The sequence below is a fragment of the Cydia splendana genome, chromosome 5, assembly GCF_910591565.1.
Source record: "Cydia splendana chromosome 5, ilCydSple1.2, whole genome shotgun sequence".
NCBI lineage: Eukaryota > Metazoa > Arthropoda > Insecta > Lepidoptera > Tortricidae > Cydia > Cydia splendana.
The window spans coordinates 1,454,757-1,479,167 of record NC_085964.1 but is presented as its reverse complement, the minus strand read 5'-3'; the positions used below and the strand labels follow the sequence as shown (position 1 = coordinate 1,479,167).

Here is a 24,411-nt window from a genome sequence, read left to right as displayed (position 1 = left end):
CATTTGTAAATTTTTTGTAATAAGTCATATTTTGTAATTTTTGTAAAAAATGTATACTTATTGTAAACTAACCGCGTGGAAGAGCGGTGTTCTCTTAGCACAAGTGTCTTCTCACTTAAAAAGAGACACCAGTGCAGCTACTGTAATTTGCTTTTCAAGCTACTGATAACTGTGTAGTAAGTCATAACTCATAACTTACCTTAGTTATTGTTTTCTGATAAAATATTCGATCTAAAAGTTTGTGTTTCTTATGAAACCTCTGCCCGTCTGGGGCAAGTTCGAGTGGTTTATAAGTGGCCTCTGCCCTGCAGGGAGTTTACATGACGTTTAAGGGTAAGATTCATTACTATGAATGAACCCTCATAGTACAAAAGTAGTATATTTTCCTTTGGTTTTTAAATTAAGTATTTATTCAACGGTCAATCTGACGAGCCACGACATCCAGGCGAGCCAAGAAAGTGCTGGCAGTTAGTGCCTTATAGGCAGTGGCCATATAAGGACCACGTAGCACCATGGGTCACGAGCGGTGGGCATATAAAAACCACCGGTTTTTTTTTTATTGAATTAGGGGTAATAAAAAAAATCAAGAAATTACTTTTTTTTTAAGCTATTACCTTCCCGAATCAGTAGGTAATCAAAAGTAAAAAATTCGTCAGGCCTGTTTAAGGGTTAAATTAAATAAATGTTAAAGGACAGTTATCATTCTATTCTATCCGGAGGTTCAATTCCCTTCTCACAGCAACGAGTTCTTCGGAGCTTATTTTCATATCATTTGAGATTGACCAGTCGCTTTCCGGTGAAGAAAAACATCGTGAAGAAACCGCAGTAGGTAATCCCAATACGGCTAACAGGCCTATTCGGATTTCGAGATAATCACAAGATCTTGAGACGATTTAGAGATCAACTAGATCTACATTAGATATCGACTAGATGTGACTTGGATATCTAAGTCATAACTTGTCGAAATCGTTCAAGAGGACCTCCAGAATCACGGGAACGTCAAACTTGACATATCTATCTTACAAATATCTTTAAATTATCCGTATCGTAACTTGTTGAAGTCTAGTAGAAATCTAATTCATTTTCCGAATCGAGCCGTAAGTTTCACTCTAGTTTGAAAGGTGGCCGTGGATGGCACTTGTTTTCATAAAAATAGTGCTACCGTCAATTATTGGGATTCGTAGTCAAGCAGACCCCAGAATCAAAATCAGAAACAACGCGGGTATTTCTAAACTATATCCAAAGTGTGCAAAAGTAGAAAGAGAGAGTAGGTATATTGCACATTTTTAGACATGCACATACATTTCAGATGAAAAGCTTAAATAAGTGGGTACATTCACCACGTTTCTCTGATTAAATTCAGTTCGACCACATCCAGAATCCACCCTCATGAATTAAGGATGCCCGCGTGATATGAACTTCTTCCAACTTCGTACACAATGCAACGGCGAATACACTATGCTAATGAATAACTCCATTGATAAGCGGGCTTAATCCAAAACTTTGCGAGCATGTCGCTTATATGAGCCAGGAGTTTAAGAAAGGTATACAAGAAGATAATACGTGGAAGATAAACTATAAGTTATACTGTGAGTACAATGTTCCGCCTTCGAGATAGTTGAAGGATTTCAGTTTGACTATGAACACTTTCATATAGTTAATACTTAAACTTAACCGGTAAGCACCACAGTGCTGGGGTAGAATGAAAATCTCTGTTTCCCTAAAAAGTTACCCTGTGGTTACCTATACATAAGTCAGTACATCAGTCATGATGGTTATATAGTTTTAAGAGCATGTAAGATGTATTATCTGTTGGTAATCCTAAATAAAGAAAAAAAATTAGTGTAATTAAAAAAAAAATGCATTTATGCAATCTCCGAATACTTCAAACCTAATTATGTAATGGAGGTTGTTTGTAAGATTTATCAAAATTACTAAATACACAATGTTGTGATCGATTGAAACTATTTGTACCTAACTTGAAATTTCTGAAGTTATAAAAAAATGTACAATATCTATTAAGATATCTATACAATGCATATTAATTAGCGATGAAAATAAATTTACCATTTTGATAATTAATAAGAAGAATTAAATTGCGACAGACGCGACTCAGCGTCTCTTTCTGTATGTGTTTGAAACGCGAAAATTTTGAGTGTATGACAAGAAAGAAATTTGCCTAAAGAAAGGACATTTAGCACAAGGAATTCCAGATATTGACCTGCCTGATTCTATCTCTATCGCACGCAAATACAGTGAAACCTGGATAACTGGGACTTCAAGGGTACTGCAAATTTGTCTCACTTAAAGAGGTCTCCCACTTACACAGTGTCTCAGATAGCCAGGTATAAATAAATATCTGTCTCATTTACAGAGGGTACCACTAATAGAGGTGAGAACATAGGTTATATCAGTTATAGAGGTGCAATTATTAAATAAAATAACGTATTTTGTAAACATTATGCATGAGTTCGAGACTGCTTCAGAATATTGAGACTGAATTATATATTTATTATGAATGAGTTTTCAAAAAATAGTAACTGCTGCATTAAATTCGATACCTACAGTTGATACAGAATTAATTGCATGTCTTTCCAAATTCGTACGCGGGTACCGACTCTTTTTTAAGTAAGTAATAATCAAGATTTTAACCTTCGAAATATTTTTATCTAAACTAACTAACGCCCGGACGCTAGCTATACCAAACTAAAACACGAATAATTTAGGTAGGTACAAGTGCGGAAATTTATTTGCAATAGTCCGAGTTAAAGAGGTTATAAATTGACGTCATCTCAGATACAGAGGTATAAAATTCTAAGAAAACAACAGCAAAAATGTTAATTATTCTTTAAAAAAAATTCTCAGTAATAGAGGTAAAATACACTCTCTGTCTCAATTATAGAGGTAAATATGAATGTAAAATCGAAAGTACTAATCCCTGTTATAGAGGTTTGTTTTGTCTCACTAACAGAGGTAATTCAGTGCTAAAGTGTCGGGACCGCACCATGAGTCCCAGCTATGGAGGTTTCTCACTTATCCAGGTCCCAAGTTTCACTGTAATTATATTGTTATCCCGCTCTCACAGTGTAATTGAGCGCCGCCGATACAGACAGGAACATGCGGGACAATGTACAAAATTACTCGTAATAAGCGTTTTTTCTCTTATAAGTACAAGTGTACGTGTCTGTGTTAATTTTAGCTACACCGTATCTTACAAGACTTGGCTAAATTAAGTCCCTTATCCAGCTCACAGTCTCTTCACGCTAAAACTTATTCACGAGATTAAACTTCTTGAGTGCCTAACTCGCGAAAAAATATTTAAAAAGCTATCAAAAATTTGTCCACTTGGTAATTTACGAACTGGCGAAGTTCCAGTGTTCTATATAAGATAGGAGCATGGATTACCTTCTACAGATTTCGCATTTTGAAGCATATATACTATACCATAGCCTTCCGGTTACCATTTATACATGCTCTTTTTACTTTAAATTGTTACGTCAAATGCACATAATACATAGGTAGGTATTTGAATCTCGAACCGATACGAGAAAAAAAGTGTTCCCAAAATTGCATACATTTTCTGTTTGTCTGTTTTATTACGATCATAGAAGGTTGTATTAAAACGTACCTAACCAATTGGAGCCAAAAAAGTGGGGGAAATAATTCGTAATTTGAATAAGAAATACATAAAATGAAAATTCCCAATTCTCGAACAAAAGTTAGGGGTACCTACAACTTTACATACTAAGATAATCGCGATCTTATAGGTACAAAATTACTTATCATTATGCGCTGTCTATTATTAGGTATCTCATTGAGGATGATGACGCCACGAATATCGAGATTGAGATCACCGGGGAACCTCGTTACGAACTCTTAAGGCTTGTAACGTTGAAGCCAACTTAGTTTACGACTTTAAATGATGCGTCATGATCTTCATTTTACGCTTGATGTAAAAAGTGACGCTCAGCCACTTTAAAGCTATTTGAATTTAGGGACTGGTAACTTAAAATAAGTCACAACATTTTGAAATACAAATAAAACTGCGTTGCTGAGTGGAGACTATTTCAGCCTCACATGTTAATCTGTTTGTTTTGTATTCTTCGCCTTTCACAATTTTTGTGTCCTTGTTAATGTATTGTTTTAATGTAATAATGATGTGTTGCCTGAATAAATATTATTATATTCTATTATATTCGAAATAGTCGTTACTAGCCGTCATCGTGTAGTATTAAATACATTAAAATAAGAATAATAGTTTAACCTCTTGTCTGTGCATAATTAGGATCCTGACCTAATTGTCAGTCATACTTTCGCATTTTTTTCGAGAACGATTTTTCTGCTCTACACAGCACCACTTGGGATTTTAACCACCACAACAGACAAGAGGTTACGCTTAAATGGAATTTAAATAATTTTGAGTAAGTTGCTTCTGATTTTAATGGTTATTAAAATAGTTGTGGCCCCACGTTGGGCGCCACTGTTATGTATTGAAATTACGGGTAACTAAGTAAGGAAGTCCCTAAACAACAAAACAAAGTTATATTTATAAACAGCCTATTTACATTTAAAAAGGCCATATCGAGGGTTGCCTGGTGAAAGCCAATAAGTATGAGAAACCTAGTTTGGAGAAAAACGATGTTAAAGGTTTATGGTCATCAAACACTAATTTTTGATAAATAAATTTGTAGTTTTATAATTTCTTCGTGTAGGTAATTTTATCCACTTTAAGTTAATTTGTGTTTTAGTTATGTAACTCATTTAGTTTTCCTGTAAAAAAATGTATTTTACCAAAGGGTCTCGACTTATTGGGTTTACGCAAAAAGAAAAAAGCCGTCAATGTTACTAAGAGGTTTTATTACTTATAAAAAACTCAAAAAAATAAGTAAATCTACAAGTGACAACGGAATTATTCTTCATCTGAATCATTTGGTGCTTTGCCAGCAAATGTTTTTAGGCTTCTTATCCATCCATGTTACTCCTCAGGTATAATTGGTGTCCTGCACATGGTCTCAAATTTTTTTTAAGCCGTCAATGTTACTAAGAGGTTATAATTACTTAAAAAAAACTAAAAAAAAGAAGTGAATCTTCAAGTGAGAACGGTATTATTCTTCATCAGAATCTGAATTATTTGGTGCTTTCCCGGCAAATGTTTTTAAGCTTCTTATCCATCCATGATACTCCTCAGGTATAATTTGTTTCCTGCACATGGTCTCTAAATCTTTTTTTTTAGCAATGCTTATAGGTAACTGACTACTGTATCTTGGCTCTAACTCTTCTGGCCATGGCATTGCAACTGATGGTGGGTTAGACTGTCTCTTAGCTCTTGTTCTAGGTGTATTTGGCTTTTGTCTCGAAACATCTAACTGACGAAAATCCTCGGACATGTCGTAATTGAAGTAAATTTTGAAGTCTCCTTTCACGTACCTAATCCTTTTAATTTTCAGCCAGTTCACGGCCTCATTCGTGGTATCATTGGTTCTATTATTTATTATGGCAGCATTTAGTTTTTTTAAATCTAATATTTCGTTATATTTAAACTCTTTCACTTTATAGCTATCGATTTCAATTTTTTTCTTTTCTTCGCCAGTGGTAACGATTTTTGTTTTTTTATTTCTAGCAAATCTAAAGACATTCTTCCAGTCAGAAACGCTATTGATAGATAAGTTTTTCGATGCGTGTTCAATAGCTGCATGCATCGAATCCACTTCCATTTGGCTATGCCCACTTTCGAGAAACTTTTGCTCAATTATTTGTAGGTGGTCTATCTTTTGTACTGCCCAGAGTAAGAGAGCGGAAATATATTGGTTTCGGTTTTGGCCGCTGCACGTATCCGAAAAAATGCTTAATTCTGTCACGGTTTTAGGCAATTCAGACAAGTAGTAGAAAAGGCAAGTTCCAATTTCACAACTGCCTTTATTACCATTTATTTCACTCCAGCAAAGACAGTAAGCATTATTTGGGAGACTGGCTTCATAAATGGTAAAATTGAAGAGAACCAATTTTCTCATGTAATATAGTAGACTTTCCCCGCCATTAGGTATTTGCAAAACTGCCTGTAAGTCCATAGTTATTGACATAAACGTTTTGTCTACATTAGCACGAGCTTTGTCAGCGTCTTTAGCATTTTGACAGACCGTCTTCCGTTGTACATGCTGTTGGTAATCATCTTCTAGCTCTTCTTTCGACAGAGCTTTTTCATACTTTGAGCAAACGTTACAGAGATCTTTTTTCGGACTGAAAAAGCTGTAATTGTATTCTTCATTAAAAATATCACGGTACTTTGACTCTGAAACCGGCTTTTTATTAGTCTCTTTACATGAATCTTCATACAATCTGTACATGTTTTTAACCGATTTAGCGTCAGGGTAAAGGTATTTCTTCTTACTGTCTTTACGGCAGTAATGAGAATCCATTACAGGAAAGCTCTCTATGTGATCCTGGACCCGTTTAACATCTTCTATTTTAGTTTTATTTGGTGGGCTTTTCTTGCCACGTTTATCATCCTCGACATACAATCCTAATGAATCTTTTTTATTTACAGCATCGGAGATGACATCTACACTAATGCACAATGTAGCCTGGAAAAATTTTTGACAAACTTGGATTTCGTCATTGTCTTTTTGAAAGAAACATTTTTTACTATATGAACGCTCCTTTTTATTAGATGCCTTCTGTACTTTTCTAGTTTTAACAGGCTGAATTTTTATGCAAGAAAGAATAAAGTTCTTTCTTGCTCGGAAATCCATACTGTAGAAATAACGGCATAAACTGCTACGTTCTTCTTCGGAAAACTTTTCAGTACATTTGAATTGGCATTTATCACATTCAATAGGCTTTGGAACTTTAGCAGGACGCTTAATGCCTTGGGTCACATAAGGTAGCCCTTCCATTTTTCGCTTTTTGGCGATATTTATTTTCCATTCAGATGGCTTAGCTTGCTTACGTCGCTTCAAGGGTTTGACACGACTCCAAACTCTGTCTAAAATATTGTCTACAATAAAGTAAACAGTGTCTTCCACTTGTGAACGAACACCTGAACTTTCAGGGATCATACTGTCATTGCAGCTAGAATCAGTTGGATGTAATACTTTTAATGGATCGTCCTCTGAATCTGGAACATAAGAAGAAGCTCTTTCTATGCATTCACCTTCTCCAGAACTACAAACGTTGTTAAATATCGACAAGGAACGTTTCTGCTGTTTGCATGGGCTGGGAGTTTCAGGAATAATAATATCATGGCCGGAATCATTTTGCTGAGGTGTATCGTTTTCTGAATCTGAATCTTGAACATAAGCTGCTGCTGAATAGTCACCTTCTACAGAAATCCAAACTCGATCTAAAACTTCATCAATCAGCACCATAAAAAAGTCTTCCTGTTTGGAGAAAGCATTCGGACTTTCAGGAATAAAATCAGAGTCGGAATCTATTTGCTTTGGCGAATAGTCCTTAGGATCTGGCACGTAAGTGGGATCTTCATCCGAATAGTCACTGCCAAATAAATGACTTTCATCATCTGGAAAAAAATATAAGCAAAATAAATTAAGTTACATATTAACATAGTTAACGAATGGATCCTAATATATTTTTTTTATATAATCTTCAAAAGACTTACTTGAGTCTGCCGTAATATTATCATCGGTGACAATATTGTGCATTTGGGCGGCGATATCAATTTGCGATTCATCAAGATCGGAGGAGTCATTGTCTGAAAATGAATAAATTAAAGTATGAGTGCCAAAAACACAATAACTTAAAATCATTTACGGGCAGTAACGGGATTATAAACTAGGGTAAGTACAAATAAGGGCATACAAAATACATATTATAATTATTGATCTTATCCATAAGTACAATAATGTACAGGTATTTTGCGGACTATTTTGTACTTTTACAAGTACGCGGGGACTTACGAGGTTAATGCACAATGTACTATTACGGATCTTTAAACCATGGAAACTTACCATCATTATTGTTTTGCAGGTAACATCTTATGTTTTCGTTTGCCGTTGAAACACTAGGTCCCGTCATAGAAAATCTGTTATTAGAACCACCTGATCCCACTGGAACGCAAAAAATAATCATTATTATTCAATAATTTAAGCAAGCATAATTTAATTTAAACTACATTTTTATTTTTTTGTACGGTAAGCATCACTCAAAGTCGCGTGGTTCGATTAATAGTTAGTGCTAAATCCCGATAAGCTCGCTCAAAGTCGCTCTAAATGAAACTACAACAATTAAAGGGGTGAGTGGTCAAACCCGATAAGTCGTAATAATTTGTGATTGATATATGAACGTCATTTAATTTACCTACAGTTACAATTTTAAAAACACATTTGCTCCACTTATCGGGTTTGACCACGCCACCCTCGCACTGCTTTTCGTAATTTATTAACGGTTTCAATAGCTTAGACTGATTTATTGTTATTTAATATATCGTTCAGGCGATTAGGTCATAACATGATTAAGTATCCTTATTTTGTACGACAATTCTAAATGTATTTCTAGGTTAGAAAATTAGATTTTACCTGTTTCTAGCCTGTTACTGCAGGCTAGTTGCACTAATTTTCTGCCTCGGTCACCCATCGCACAACTTTTAACACATACACAACCTTCATTGATACAATACACAACTTTTAACAGCTATTTTCAATTAAAATAATTATGCAACGACGAAGCGCAGCGCTTGCGATCGTGTGAATCGCGTAACTAGTCATTACCTGTCGAGGCGGCGCATGACCTTGCGGTCGTCAAAAATACTTATTGGATTCTTCTCCGAACAACTTTTTAAAGAAATTTGTTAAAGGCTCGTGCGAGAATCCGATAATTAGACTAAAATAAATATTTTTAATGAATACTTATTATAAGTTTGTTTATTGGGTTACTCTTTTAAATAGTTTGTACGTTTAATAAATAATATCGTAAAAGTAGAATCCGACAAATGCTTTAAACGTATTTTAATTCTTACTAAAATCGTCTTAAGGTTCAAATCGTAATGAGGTAAGACCGGGTAAGTAATAGTAACTGGTTCTACATTGTGTGTTTACTTGAATTTAGTGTAAATTACTCTGCACTAAATACCTATAAATGTGTCTTGTGTGGTTCTTCCACTAAGTAATACTAAAAACTGAAGCCTTAAATGTACTTGTAGTATTTAGTTCTAAATTAAAACTTCAAATCAAGTACTTATTGGGTTAACAGCTCTGCATATTTCCGTGATACACGTCAAATCCGCTTATCCGATATTACCATTAGATTGAGCGATATCGAATCAATCTAAAACTTTCTTTACATTAAAATCTCACTTTTCGTCACTTATTGGGTTTCACCAGGCAACCCTCGATATACACGATTACACATTTGTGTTAAATTTGATTAAATTTTAAAAGTTTGTGCTGGAAATTGTGTACGCATATTTATGCGCGCTTATCTGTTTACCTAGTGTTTCTCTCTGGAGTACACTTTTCATTTCTTCCCTTAGCCATCAAACTTCCCAGCGAAGCAATTAAAAGCGTATAACTCCCACCACAAAAATAGCCCCGTCTGTCACCGCACGTTAGGCGAGTAGGTGACCGATTCTGCTATAATAATTTGATATTATATTCATCTCATTTTGATACCATCTTCAGTCGTGTCATCGGGTATCTCAAGGACACTAATAAATGTGAGCGAAATTCCTTGTGGACGACTCCTGATTTAATTCCGTGAAGACCAATCAGTGTTTGCAGCTTAATATCATATTTAAAAAATAAAAACCTTATCGGACGGTTAAAGTGGAATCAGGCTCCTGTCTGCCACCGCACTCGGCGAGTAGTTCGGGGAACTTCGGCAATTATCGCCGTCGGCTGCACTCCGACGCCTGATTGCGGTGAAACTCCACGGAGTGGACAAAAACTTAATGAATGCGATCAGTGATGAATGGAATTGAAGTCAATCGCAATTTACTTGATAAGTCATAGTTAGAATTAGATAGGTTTTATGTTTTTTAATACAAACATTATTACTATAAATTATTTCATGACAATTTAACGTAGACGCAAAACATTATAAAAAAAAACTATTTCAACTTCTTTTAGTCGCAAATTGCTACTCATGTTTCCATCCACGACAAGCTTTGCTAGCCGATATGTTGGGGCAGACCAACGCATATAATAAACCTTACAATTAGGATAGATTAGGAATAGTGTTGAATAAAAAGGGCAAATTATTATGAAATTCCTTAGCAGAAAGATTCATTATCATTAATTTCATTTAAAAATAATTTCGGGTTGGTTTGGGTATTCGATAACAAATAAATAATTCAGTTTCAATACTGTTGTTGTATATTATTGATACTTTAGTTTTCAGGAAGAGCTACCAATAAGTCCAACCAAATCAGTGATCCCTGTTGATTTTTGTAATAAAAACATCAAATAAATTTACAAACGTGATATGCAAACCAGGTCACCATATTACTCAAATCAACCAGAGCTCTATAAGTAGGTAAGCCGTATGCACTTCATTTATAATTGTAGTAAAAATTTCAGAAAATTTGCCTTTCATTGTTTTACTTTAATACTTCAACTCATAATAGCGGTAACTCGCAATGTGGCAACTTTGTTGCGAGGGGACTAACTTTTCCATGCAAGTATGGCTAGCAATGAAATTAAATTAATGTTGTTTTTATTTTTCATAGTTTAATTGAGTTGATGTAACGCAAGGTTTTTGTCCAATAAATAAAATATGTAGTATAGTCAAACACAGTAGAAGAGATGAAAACACATAAGAAAGTTTTTGAACATCCAACTCCTTTTGGTGTGGGCGTACTTATAACGCACGGTCAGAAAAATAATAAAATAAATGGAAAAGTAAAGAACACTAGTTTGTCAACACTAAACAGCAAATTCATAAATGAGCTACGAGCGGTCAGGTTGAGCTGGAGCGAGGCGAGGGGTCGCTGACGATAGGAAGGCGTGGCGCGAGATTGTGAAGGCCCTTTGCACTTCTGGAGTGCCAATAGGACAACAACAAAAGTAAAGTTGCACTTTTTGAGCAACTGTAGGTATTAAAAAACAGATTGTTAAATCAGAGTTATTATAGCTAATTTAAAATCATTAATTAATAATATGTGCCATTTATTAGCAACATCGGGTAGACAATACTCCTGCAACTAAACTACAAAGTGCCACAAAGTTAGCCTAGACTCTTTAGGTCATTGAGTAAACTTGGGTAAAGCTTCCTTCCTCATTGGGAGCGAAGTTTACCGGCTGTTCTCCAAGCTTACAACCCTTAGCGTGTCTTGGGTTGTGTTCTTACTCACTAGCAAGCACTGGCGAGTGGGATGGGTTAGTGTCACTTTTTGTAGACTTGTAAGGATTTCTATATTGGACCAAAAGTGCTTTATAGAAATGAGAGTCAAAGCCAAAACGTTCCATAGAATGTCCTCGTATTTAAGTGTCCACACATATGTGACGATTCTTAAGTGCTGCATAGCTGTTATACATCTAATTTATTGTTTTTTTGTGAAATATTGCAGCGTAATATTGTGAAATCTTTGACTATAAAAATAAACATACATTTCTAAAATTCCTCCTTTCATTGTTAAAAATCCCACATTGATGATGATTTGACTATTGTTGAATTTGCGTTTAAAAATTTCTAATTATGTTACTATTTATCAAATTTAATGTGTTAGCATAGGTATTTATTAACTATTATTCTTATTAGAATCAGTGGAATGTGTAAACAAGTGCCGTTTGCAAGGCTTGCGATTGCAATAACACCCCTGTTTAGCGCTTACAATGCTGTAGACATAACCTGATTTCCCTTCGTTTAGACCTATTAGTACTGACAAGCAATAAAAGGAATTTGTTTAAAACTTGTTTTTACTGCTTAAAAGAATCAGGGAGCTGAAGTAGGATTTTGTTGTGAGATACAACCTCCTATAGTACCTAATAGTGTTTTCTTGGGACTTGACATTTGACGAGGTGTGACATGTTAATGTACTGTAAGTGTTTTTATATTATCTATTGTCTGTTTTTATATCACTTTTATGGTACCTAATACGGCCATATCTCAAAAAAATCTCAAAGAAATCCTGTGTCAATAAAAAAGGTCACTTAAGTTCTTTGGAAAATACAATAAAAGTTAATGACTCTGCTACTTATATAATCCCGTTTTTCTTATTTGATTCTCAAGTAAGTACCTACCTACTAAAAAAAATGTATCCAGCCTTTAAGGGTGCGTAAAAATTAGCTTTACTGACCTGTAAAGCGGGATGCCAGCATCGTCCCGGAACCAGAACACCATGTAGACCTTGTCGTTGGCCGCGGTGCCCAGGTCGCAGGGGAACTGCGCCACCATGCCCTCTACGGCTTGAACGTCCACCGTTCGCACGCCCGCTGCAACAGAAATAAAATACTTCAAGTGTGACTATTCCACAAAAAGGTTTACGTTGACGGGGAAGTTACGCTTATTAGAATTATATTACTCGTAGTAACCTGCAGATAATATCTGTATATCATTGTGTGTGTGTGTGTGTGTGTGTGTGTGTGTGTATTGTTGAATTTAATATATTTAAGCTATCAAAATGTTATCATGCCAAATATCACCTTCTCAAATTTATCAGAAGTGTTGAAATAGTTATTTACGATACAAGTGCGGGGAAGAGGAAATTCGAAATGAGTGGCGATAAATTAAAACACGACCAAAGGGAGTATTTTAAATCGACACGAGTTGCGAATTACCTATTCGCACGTGTATCGTACAACGTTTTACAGTACATATGGCAGTTTATGTACTGTAAAACGTTATACGATATACGTGCGAATAGGTAATTCGCATCTTCTTCTTTTCCGCACTTGTATCGTAAATAACTATTTCAGATCAAGCCTATCCTAGCATATCATTATTTGTTTATTAAATATTAAAAATCAATACGAGTACACGAAGTTCTTTATCTAGTTATTTAACTTTCTAGCTTAGGTTAAATGTTTTAGTTATAAGTGTTTATTGTGTATGCAAAAAACGTAAGCTATCTATGCGAACGTATTAATAGTTATGCTGTTGTTTACTTATATATCGGGTGGAACAGAACGAAGGACTTTTACGTAAACTGGGAATTGTTCAGGCTACGTACTTTATTTTTCACTTATTAATCACGTTAATATTTCTAACCGTTTTTGAGATACAGTTTGTTAAACATTAGTGCGAAAATATTTATATTTCAACCCTAGCAAGTAGATCGTATGAATGACATGACATGTGTCAATTGAAAATGTAAATAACTTTGTAGGGTTGTCACTAATATAAAAATATTTCATTTTAATGATTTTGTTTTACTTTTAAATCCAGCTTTACGATTATAAGTAATAACTTGTAGATCACTTAGATAACACTATCCTTTCAGCTCAGTCTCTAGAAATGTTCCACCCTGTATAAGCATTAGTGTACGTAAGTATGATATTACCTATGTCAAAGTTATAAACACTGAGTTGTTAAAAAGTTTATAATGAGCGCATATAGCTCACTAAACTGTATTAATTTATTGATATTACTGTCTAGGATGCAAATGTACACTAGATTTAGTAATTGTAAAAAATTATGATAAATAAAGAACTTATAAAAAAAAACACGAAGTTCTCGACGAACCGAGAACCTTCTATTTTTTCAAGTCTGTTAAAGAACACATTAAGCTGTGAGCTGTGCAGAGGTAATGCTGCTAATCGTTGTCAATCTTTAAATACAATTAAAATAATTAACTGTGTTAAAATGTATTATAGGTCTCTACATAATTTTTTTTATTTATTAACATGATTGTACTAAAAGGTGGAAAAATGAAAGAGTCCTCATAAACGTAAAGGAGAGCGAGAACTGTTACAAAAGATATAAAATTCGAGAGGATAAATGATCGGACAGTTCAGGCACCTCATACGACTGGCACGACTTTAGTATTTGTCAGAAACGAGTTTTGCGGATAGTTTCGAGCACTTTGCACTTTTGCAGCCAAGTGTGCATAAAGCTTCGGTCCAGGTAAAACATTGTTCTACTTAAACTATGGGCACTTTATAGTTTTTAAGCTTTAAGTAGACAACGGGAAAGGACGGTGGCAAATGGAAGAGGGTATGGAAAATGACTATGGGAGCATCTAATGATAATACAATACAAATCCTCTTTTTGCACAACCTCAATAAAACATTTACAGAGAGACACACATATTACATGAAGACAAAGGTAACAACAAGCGGTCTTAATTACGTATGGTGTTCTTGATTTTCTTACGTGCTCTATCTTGTTAGAGATGATCTGTGGTGTTGTAGGAAGCAGTAATAATAGTAATAATATTTTTCATAATTAATTTTAAGAAATTATAAGTCCATCCAGTCCAGTCCTTGTCGAGACGTTACCCAGATTGGTAAATCTGGCTTGCTGCGTATCCTGAATGACGACTTAGAATATACGTACGTACCCATACGATTAAATAAATACATATAGGTAAATACAGATGTAGTGCATAATTGTTTTTCATCGTATTTTCTCGGAGACGTTCGTATTTGTCATGCTACTTCTGTCAGCCTCAATACTTTTTGTATCGAGACTGAAATAGCAAGACACTTTCGTATGTTTCCGTGAAAATATGAAGGAAAATAATTAGGTATGCACTACATATGTACATGTAGTTCAACACATTGCGATCACCAACTTGACAGCTGACGATGGCAATACAGCGTGTCGATGCTCGCAAAAATCCCCCAAATTCCGCACACTACAGCTTTTTGTGTGTCATATGCAACCTCGCTCCAATTTCAACGTGGCGCGGCACGATAGCGGGAACACGCCCGAAAGCGAAATTAACTGTGCGTTAATTAAAATTGTCCGAATGCAATCAGTTAGTTGGTTTTATAACTAATTAAAGGATTTGCTCTTTACGTTTTTCATTTTCACACTTGATGACCCCATAGCCTAGTTCAGTTGATAGCCTTCTTAGTCGGTATTAGTAATAGTACCTAACCCTGCCTACGGAGCTGGAGATCCTGGGTTCGAATACCAAATGCATTTATTTGTATATTTAAAATAATTTTAAGAGGCTAATTTAAAATATTTGTCGTAGGTAAATAATATAACTTTGAAAGATATGACACCACAAAAAGTAACATTCCAAAGAATTGATATTGGATTTCTACCGTCACAAATCTAACAAAAGAAAACTTCAATAAGCTTTGTTTGGTTTGCTTCTAAGAATGAAAACCAGTTATTTTAGAAGATTATGTTTGGAGTACGAGAATATATTTTACTTTATTTATTAGTTTATTATTAGTTTAGACTCGTAATAAATAAAGTAAACTGATATAGGAGAATTAATGGAGAATTCAAAATTGTGATAACAAACAAGTGACTTTGGTTAAGAAGGCAACCCAATTAATTAAACAATATCTATATGTACAAAATGGCATTTAAATCATATTTTTAAATCCTTAAGTTTTTCTTTTCTATATCTTTGATAGCAGCAGCTACAAGTATTTGTATGAGGAAAAATATTTTATTAAAGAATTCTTTAATCGTCATAATAGTGTGTAATTTTTTCAATAGACTGATTTTCATTTGTTCACTTATCCAAAATCACTTTTACTATAATAAGTGTCTATCAATCCGAGGCATCATCATAAGCAGGTATTAAAACTTTAATAATGATAATTTTAACCGAGATTGGGTTCCAGCAGACGTTAAAAGCATACAACATACCAGCTACACGACATCAAAGCTCTCCAAACGGCCTCCCTACGTGTTGGATCTGCAATAAATCTGCATCCCCACGCACGCCTTATAAATGGCCTGCCTCGAAAAACCCAAGAGTTTTAACGGCTACAAATAAAATGCTTTATTGCCCACTACAAATAAACAAATTCAGAGTACATAATACAGTTTTAGAAACTTTCCACGTTTTAGAACTTCCTAAATAACCCCCCAAACTATTGTCCCCAATCATTTACGCAAATTCACAATAGTTTCTCGAAAATCTAAACCTAATAACACCACTTATTATTGTCCAACTCAGTTTCAAGAGCCGTAACTTCCTTCCAGAACTTGGGCCGAGCTCGTTATCATGTTAATGGCCTCGTGTACTGTATTGTTTCTGAACCTCAAGAGACCTTGGATAGTTACTGTTCGGTTGTATGAATTAATAAGTTTTGATCATAGTAGCGGAGTTGTGTTGATATTGAAATAAATTATAAACACGTACGCTGGTGCCGAAGTTGGTGAATACTAAAGTAGTTCCAATTTGATCAGTGCGTCTTGGGTAAAAGTTTGGTTCGCGTTGGGAAGCAAATGTGAATTCAAATAGTATTTTAACATTCCTGATGAAGCTCGAAATTTAAAAACTAAGTTTTTACTCATCTATAGGCACAACATTATCGTTACAAACGTTATTTTCAACAATTATTATATCTTAACCCACATAAGCCTAAAATTAGTTTTTAGTCTGAACTCCATTAGGTTATAGGATACAGAAATTGATCTTGATAATTTTAATGAATAAGAGCTAGTTTATCCACTGGGTCAAAAAAGACCCAATTGGCATAAGAGAAGTAGTATTTAATGCCGCGTCTTGTCGAGGCTAAAGTTCAGGCTAAAAACGGTTATAGTTGTTTTTTTACGTTTACGTTCATTGTAATATTATAATTTTCCTAAATAAAGATCTTTGTCTTTGTCCTGTTTTGTAATATACCACATAGCTACCTGCGAAACCATAAAATAATACTTTGCACTACAAACTATTGAATCATTCAGTACAAAGTCACTTAAGTAATAACATTCTTTATCAACTATCAGAACCGGCAAAAGTTCCAATATTGACTGAGTGCTCCACTCAGAGTGCAATCAAACTTAACCTCCCATTCGCGAGTGAGTGAGTGAATGATAGACCGGTTCGCGAGTGAGGAATAGACTGCGGTTCAAATGTCTCAGTAATCTTCTGTCATCAGGCTTAAGGATGTCATGTGACAGCATCGAAGGATATTTAGTCGTAACGGAGATGATACGATTCTTGTAACATTAATATTAATAACCAGCCACGTGTGGCGAGTCGGACTCGCGCACGAAGGGTTCGAACCACTACCTACTCAAAAGATCACGTTTATAGTAGTAGTAGTAATCACTTTATTTTACACAACACAGGTTTACTAAAATAAATTACAGTAATGGAAGTACAAAGGCGAACATATCCCTTATAAGGGATCTCGTTTTTTGTATGGGAGTCCCACTTAAATATTTATTATATTCTGTTTTTAGTATTTGTTGCTAATAGCAGCAAAGAAATACATCACCTGTGAAAATTTCAACTGCCTAGCTATCACGGTTCACGAGATACAGCCTGGTGACAGACATACAGACGGACAGACCAGACAGACAGGCAGACGGACAGCGGAGTCTTAGTAATAGGGTCCCATTTTTTACCCTTTCGACTTCAGTAGAAGTCACTTTCAGTGTTACGATTTTTAAATGAATTGTTGCCTAACTTTTATTTGAGCAATTATTTTGATGCTTTTCTCACTTACAACTAATAAAATTAAATTCGATAACAACTACGTTTACTCAGAAAACCCATTTACACTAGTTTTTCTGAGCGCCCTAATACCTCTTGAGGGGAGAGGGGGCTAATGAGTGCACCTGTCTTCATCAGTCATCTCAATAAAGGCTTGCGATGCTTTTATTTCGAGCGGGGATTAATCTTCATGTTGTTGCCTGGATTCGTGTTTATGAAACAGTTGGTCGTTGATACACGGATACTTTACATGATTGAATGTTCTATTATTAATGGTCTATTATATTCATGACAAAATGAAGTTGGTAAAATGAAGCATGTGGTTGAAATTAAGTAATTTCATAGGATTTTTTAATTACATTTTTCTTTTACTTTGATTGATGTGTTTAGTTTCTGAATGGACTTAACATTTTAAACGTTTAAAAATCAGTAAAAACAAATTTTACGAAAAAATAGATACCTACATATATTATATTCCCCCATATTCATAAAACTTTTCGGGGCTGGTTTAGTTAAATTATGTTTTATCCCTTTCTTACAAATACATAAGTCAAAATGACAGATAAAGACATTAGCTAATTGAGGCTTGTAGCGCGTTTATGAATAAGGGGGTATTGTATACACTTGTATACAATACAAAATAATATAAAATAGTTAAACTGACCGATATTGCTGATCGGAATGGAAGTACTGGCCGATCGACCTGCCTCTAATTTTAAGTTTGTTAATTTCTACCGTTTTCTTTTATTTACTATCTCTATACCAAATTTTTAGCGGTTTAAGCGTGATCAGGTAACAGACAGACAGACATACACACTTTCGCATTTATAATTATAGTATGGACGTTGAATGTCACAAATAACTTGGTAAATAAGTGTCTAGAGAAAGCGTCTTTAACTTGTACTGAAGTAATGTGTATGCTAGGCTAGGCAACAATTTTTCGTTTGCAGCATCTATTTACAAATACAGACTAGTATCTCAAGTTTGTACGACCTCCAAACCTGATGAAGACTTTAAGGCTGGCTTACGCTAGACCGGGTGATGTCTGGGCCGAGGCGTCCGACACTTATTTTTCTATGAAAAGCCTCTTCCGAGCCTCGGTGATCACTTGATGCTGTCTATAGTAAACGAAGTATTGGAAGCCTCGACCCGGACGGTTTATTTAGCGTGAGTCATCCTTTACACGGTCCTAGCCTTAACCAAGACTGCAAAAGAACGTAATCCTTCCAAATTATGGAATTTATCAACCTTTTTATTTCTCACGCCTTAAAATGGCCGCGACCCTAATTGCCTGCCACTCAACGATGGCAGGCGTCACGGCTGGGCCTATCTTTCCAAGCCATTGGCTATCGACGTTTCAAATTGTTTTCTATTGAATACTTCAGATAAGCAAGGCGTATAAATAAATTTGGGTAAGGTCTGGAATAAGATATTTTAGATTGGATGCTTTGGTACATGTCAATTAAAGTTAAATATCTTCCCTTAAATGCTTATAGGGTGTATAACACGACTTTAAACCATACTTTAATATTTATTGGATCTTTCACTGGGGCTCCATCGTCGTAAGTTCTGACAGGCCTATTCGGATTTCGAGATAATCACAAGATCTTGAGACGATTTAGAGATCAACTAGATCTACATTAGATATCGACTAGATGTGACTTGGATAAGGTGTATTCGGATATTACCGAATGTCGGATAATTCCGAAATTCAGATGAAAATCACCCTTAATTCCATCATAATAAAAGTCTCTTTTCGGAATTATCCGACAGTTTTCGACATTCGGAATTACCCGAGTAAACCTTATCTAAGTCATAACTTGTCGAAATCGTTCAAGAGGACCTCCAGAATCGCGGAAACGTCAAATTTGACATATCTATCTCACAAATATCTTTAAATTATCCGTATCGTAACTTGTTGAAGTCTAGTTGAAATCTAATTCATTTTCCGAATCGAGCTGTGAGATGTGTCGGTCAATTTCAGGAGATTTTATATACAAAAACAAAAATAAACATCTTCCACGGAAATATCGCAAATACTTAGAATACCGTTGTGCATAAAAGAAGTACCTAATTACTAAAACCGCTATTCATAAAGACATTGTTATACTGAATACAAACGCCTCAGTGAATAATAAAATACGATCATTAACATTCACTCCCCACTAGTTGTAGGTAATTGTCACTCATTTACTAAGTCCTCCTCGCAAACTATCCTCCAAATTTAAAAGGTCGTATGTGCAACTAAAATATATGAATACTTGTCGTTTGGGTTCTAAATAAGTAGATGGTAAGTGCCGCGTAGTGAATTGCCAAATGAGTGGAAAGAAAGTGATTGTGTGACCAACAATCTCCTTATTAGCTTTTTAGCTAATACACCCTGAAAGAAAGTATCGGCTCGATTCGGAAAATGAATTAGATTTCTACTAGAATTCAACAAGTTACGATATGGATAATTTAAAGATATTTGTAAGATAGATATGTCAAATTTGACGTTTCCGCGATTCTGGAGGTCCTCTTGAACGATTTCGACAAGTTATGACTTAGATATCCAAGTCACATCTAGTCGATATCTAATGTAGATCTAGTTGATCTCTAAATCGTTTCAAGATCTTGTGATTATCTCGAAATCCGAATAGGCCTGTATGTAGGCCTTTTTTTATTTCTTTGACTGTAGGTACAATAATGGTCTGTTTATTTAGTCGCCTTCTAAGTTATTTTTGAAAAAGATAGATAAAGAAGAAAGATAGTAATCCTCATAAAATGGCATTTTAAACAAGAAATTGTGATTCGTTTAAATAATTAGGCAAGTCATGTTTTTTGCAATGAAAAGCATATTTAATCCATTTCCCGAATCGCGCCGAATAGCAGTATAGTACGTTCACCGCTAAGGTACCTACTGCCATAGCGCTACGTCGTAGCCGATAACATGGGTTACCCGACATGTAACGAAAATGCTTCGCAGAGGCAAAATGACGTGTCGTGATTAGGTCCAATTGTGTTAAGAAGTATGTTATAAATATTAACCCTTCAATATTAACGCCTCGTCTATCGTATGCGATGCGTCATCGTGAACCTTGTCTGAATGGACGAAGGTTGATATTGGGCTGTAGACGTCTTTGGTGGTCAAGGCAATACTGGAATCGTTCGAAGAATTTATCAGCTTCGAGCCAAGCGACAGTATCTCACCTAAGTATTTCGAGGGACACTCTGTTGTGGAATTCCATTAAATTGCGAGTTTCTATTTTAGCTAAAGTACTAGAAATATTATTCACTTTTTTCTTTCATGTAACCTACCTAATCAATTATTGCCCAATGCCCACATGATGGTCAATTTTCACTACTTAAAACCAAAATATTACTTTGCTAAGGCTACAAATATAATGACCACCAAAAAATACTTTGGTACCCTAAATAAAAAAATCATGCTTACCAAAAAAAATTACTGAACACCAAAAAAATAAGGCCAAAAAATACAAAAGTACCACCATTTTAATTACGACTGCACTTCAAATTGTATTCAAATACCAAATATATTGAATGATCACCAAAAATCATTAATGATCACCAAATCTTGAAGACCAAATTAATGCGATATTTTCACCTAAATAAACCACTATGATTACCAAAAAATGTATACATATTACCAAATAAAGTAAACTGATGCCAAAATTACTAGCCCCTCCCGCTCAACCCCCCGTACCCCGCACCGCATACCTACCTTACCTAATCTACTTTTCTACGAAATGCTACTAAAAAAGTGGGCTAGGTTAAGTTTCAACTGCTACCCACAGATACGAAATGCTACTAGAAAAGTGGGTTAGGTTAGGTTTGAACTGCGACCCATACAGAAACGAAATGCTACGAGAAAAGTGGGTTAGGTTTGCTATCCTATTAAAGCAAATGACTCCAAAATAATCATTCTTCTAGAAACGAAATGCTACTAGAAAAGTGGGTTAGGTTAGGTTTGAACTGCGCCCCATACAGAACCAAACTGCTATCAGAAAAGTGGGTTAGGTTAGGTTTGAACTGCGACCCTTACAGAAAAGAAATGCTACTAGAAAAGTGGGTTAGGTTAGGTTTGAACTGCGAACCTTGCAGAAAAGAAATGCTACTAGAAAAGTAGGTTAGGTTAGGTTTGAACTGCGACCCTTGCAGAAAAGAAATGCTACTAGAAAAGTGGGTTAGGTTAGGTTAGGTTTGAACTGCGACCCTTACAGAAATAAAAAGCTACTAGAAAAAGGTGACGAAGTGGATTAATTAATTGAATAGGATAACGATAATTATATTAAATATTTGCACATTTTTAGTTAAAATGTGGTTACAATTTTGGTGGTAATTTACTATTTTTGGGTTTACAATTATTATTTTGGAGTCATTTGCTTTTATATAATATTAAGATTTAAAAATTTGGTTATAATTTTACATTAAAATGGAGTTCTAAGTTTGATGGTCATTTACTATTTTTGGGTTTACAATGATTATTTTGGTGTCATTTTCTTTAATAGGATAGTAAGATGTAAAAATTTGGTTATCATTTCACATTAAAATGGGGGTTGAAATTTGGTAATCATTTACTATTTTTGGGTTAATAATGATTAGTTTGGTGTCATTTCCTTTAAAAGGATAGTAAAATGTAATAAAATTGGTAATCATTTCACATTAAAATGGTGTTATAATTTTGGTGATCATTCATTATTTTAGGGTGGTAAAATAGATTTTTTTGGTATTAAATTTTACTAAATCTGGTGATCAGTTAAATAGCAGCCCTTTGCTAATCCACGAAAAGATAACGTCAGATTCTAGACAGGTCATTCCGTTGCCGGGCCTCAGACCGTCAACATCTCCTGAGGTTGCCTCGTGTCGCGAAACACGTGTCAAGTATTGTTCTTTTGGTGGTGGTTTGTTATATTTATTTGCATATTCTTTTTGCGGTGGGAGGGCATTCATTTTCACTACGAAACCATTATGCGAAAATTTATAAAAAAATCTAATATAATTTGGACCGACTGGATCTTGAAATTTTATGTGTCAATTATTTTCAATATAAACTTCCAATTTCAGCTATTAAAATTATCAGCCTTAATTCTGTGCTCGATAAAGCACTTTAAACCTTGAGCCTTCGCCTACCTGTCTTTCATCAAGCTTAACGACTATGTGTCCGATTTAGCCCGCAAATTCTGGCCCACAGGCATCTCAATCGAGGACCTTGTCAACCAACTATCTAAGACAACGGAACCTAATACGTCCGAAGTCCCGTAACATCCTGTTATCTGTCTCAATTGCAAACAGTCGTATGTTGATTTGATTGATATGAAGTTATGACGTTTGGAGGTGGATTGTGGAGGAATCCTGGAGTGTCATTCAAATTGCTTTCCGAGCAAGAGATAGTTGAAGATAGTTTAGCAATACTAGTTAAGGCCGAGGAGAATGTGCACAATAAATTACATATCTACAAATTAATGTCAATTTCATCACATCTTGACGTCACTTGTCCGATAACGTGCGAAATAACATATCAATAACAAATTGTTAAAGTTCAAATGGTGCCTACTACTACTACTAGATGAACTTTTGATGCCAACTGCAACTGCGTTCTGCAATAATCTGCATTGCGGCGTTGTCGTTGCCGACGCTGTATCTGTCAATGTCCTCGATAATTATGGGTACGATGGCCTGAGATGGATGGTATGAGGGATGGAGATGGATGGATGGATGGATGGATGGATGGAGTGGAAGATTTAAAAACCGGGCAAGTGCGAGTCGGACTCGCGCACGAAGGGTTCCGTACCATAATGCAAAAAAAAAAAAAAAACAAAAAAAAAGCAAAAAAAAAAACGGTCACCCATCCAAATACTGACCACTCCCGACGTTGCTTAACTTTGGTCAAAAATCACGTTTGTTGTATGGGAGCCCCATTTAAATCTTTATTTTATTCTGTTTTTAGTATTTGTTGTTAATTTCAACTGTCTAGCTATCACGGTTCGTGAGATACAGCCTGGTGACAGACGGACGGACGGACGGACGGACGGACAGCGAAGTCTTAGTAATAGGGTCCCGTTTTACCCTTTGGGTACGGAACCCTAAAAAACCGTAACGAGTGCAGCCATTACTTGGAAAAATGTAGATTTAGATTATAAAATATACCGGTCAAAATCATAACCCTCCTTTTGCGTTGCTGTAGTCGGGTAGCTAGCTAATGAATGTACAGTGTAATGTAATTGCCATACGATAAATAAGCAATAGTGACGTTCGCCGCCGCATTCCTGCCGCGATTATGATATATAACACAGTTAAAGCGACGACAAAAACGAAGCCGCAACAGTAATCTAGCTAAAGTTGACACCCTAATGTCACCTTACTCTTAACTTGTGATCGGTGAACCTTGATGTTTGGTGTTATTGTTGTTTGGTGTCGGTGTTGTGTTGTGTTTACGAATATCAGTTAACACAATGGATGACAATATCTCGAGGTTACGTTACAGTTCACGCAAACTCGCCACTAGCAGGCAACCAATGGAGATGCATGGAGAGATGGGCATCTATCGTAATGCCAATTACTATTGAAGTGCTGTCCGCATAATTACTTTCGATGATTGCAACCTGGCCGCCGTTGCATTGCAATTTATAGTTTTAGGTATGCAGAAGTATAGAGCATAAAGTATAGCATAAGCATAAAGTCCTTTTATAGGGTTCCGTAATACAAGTGGGGCTCCTGTACAACAAACGTGATTTAATTGCCGTTTTTTTACGTAATGGTACGGAACCCTTCTTGCGCGAGTCCGACTCACACTTGGCCGGTTTTTGTTTGTTGAAATATTACATAATAAATAATGTTTACCGCAGAATTGCAGCAACTTTATTTATATAAGTAAATCAAAAACGATG

The 24,411-nt window shown here is 35.3% G+C and overlaps 1 protein-coding gene and 1 long non-coding RNA gene across 2 annotated transcripts in view; both read right to left on the bottom strand.

Moving 5' to 3' along the window:
- LOC134790436 (nephrin) overlaps positions 1-24,411 on the bottom strand; it is a 639,608-nt gene that overhangs the window by 424,678 nt on the left and 190,519 nt on the right. The window contains exon 3 of the mRNA XM_063761218.1: positions 12,248-12,383. Coding sequence (XP_063617288.1) covers positions 12,248-12,383 — 136 coding nt within the window. The remainder of the gene's footprint in view (positions 1-12,247; positions 12,384-24,411) is intronic.
- Positions 7,572-8,690, bottom strand: LOC134791050 (uncharacterized). The gene is made up of 3 exons (XR_010144247.1): positions 8,532-8,690; positions 7,965-8,063; positions 7,572-7,708 (listed from the first exon to the last, which is right to left on the bottom strand). It is a non-coding gene; the product is annotated as an uncharacterized LOC134791050 (long non-coding RNA).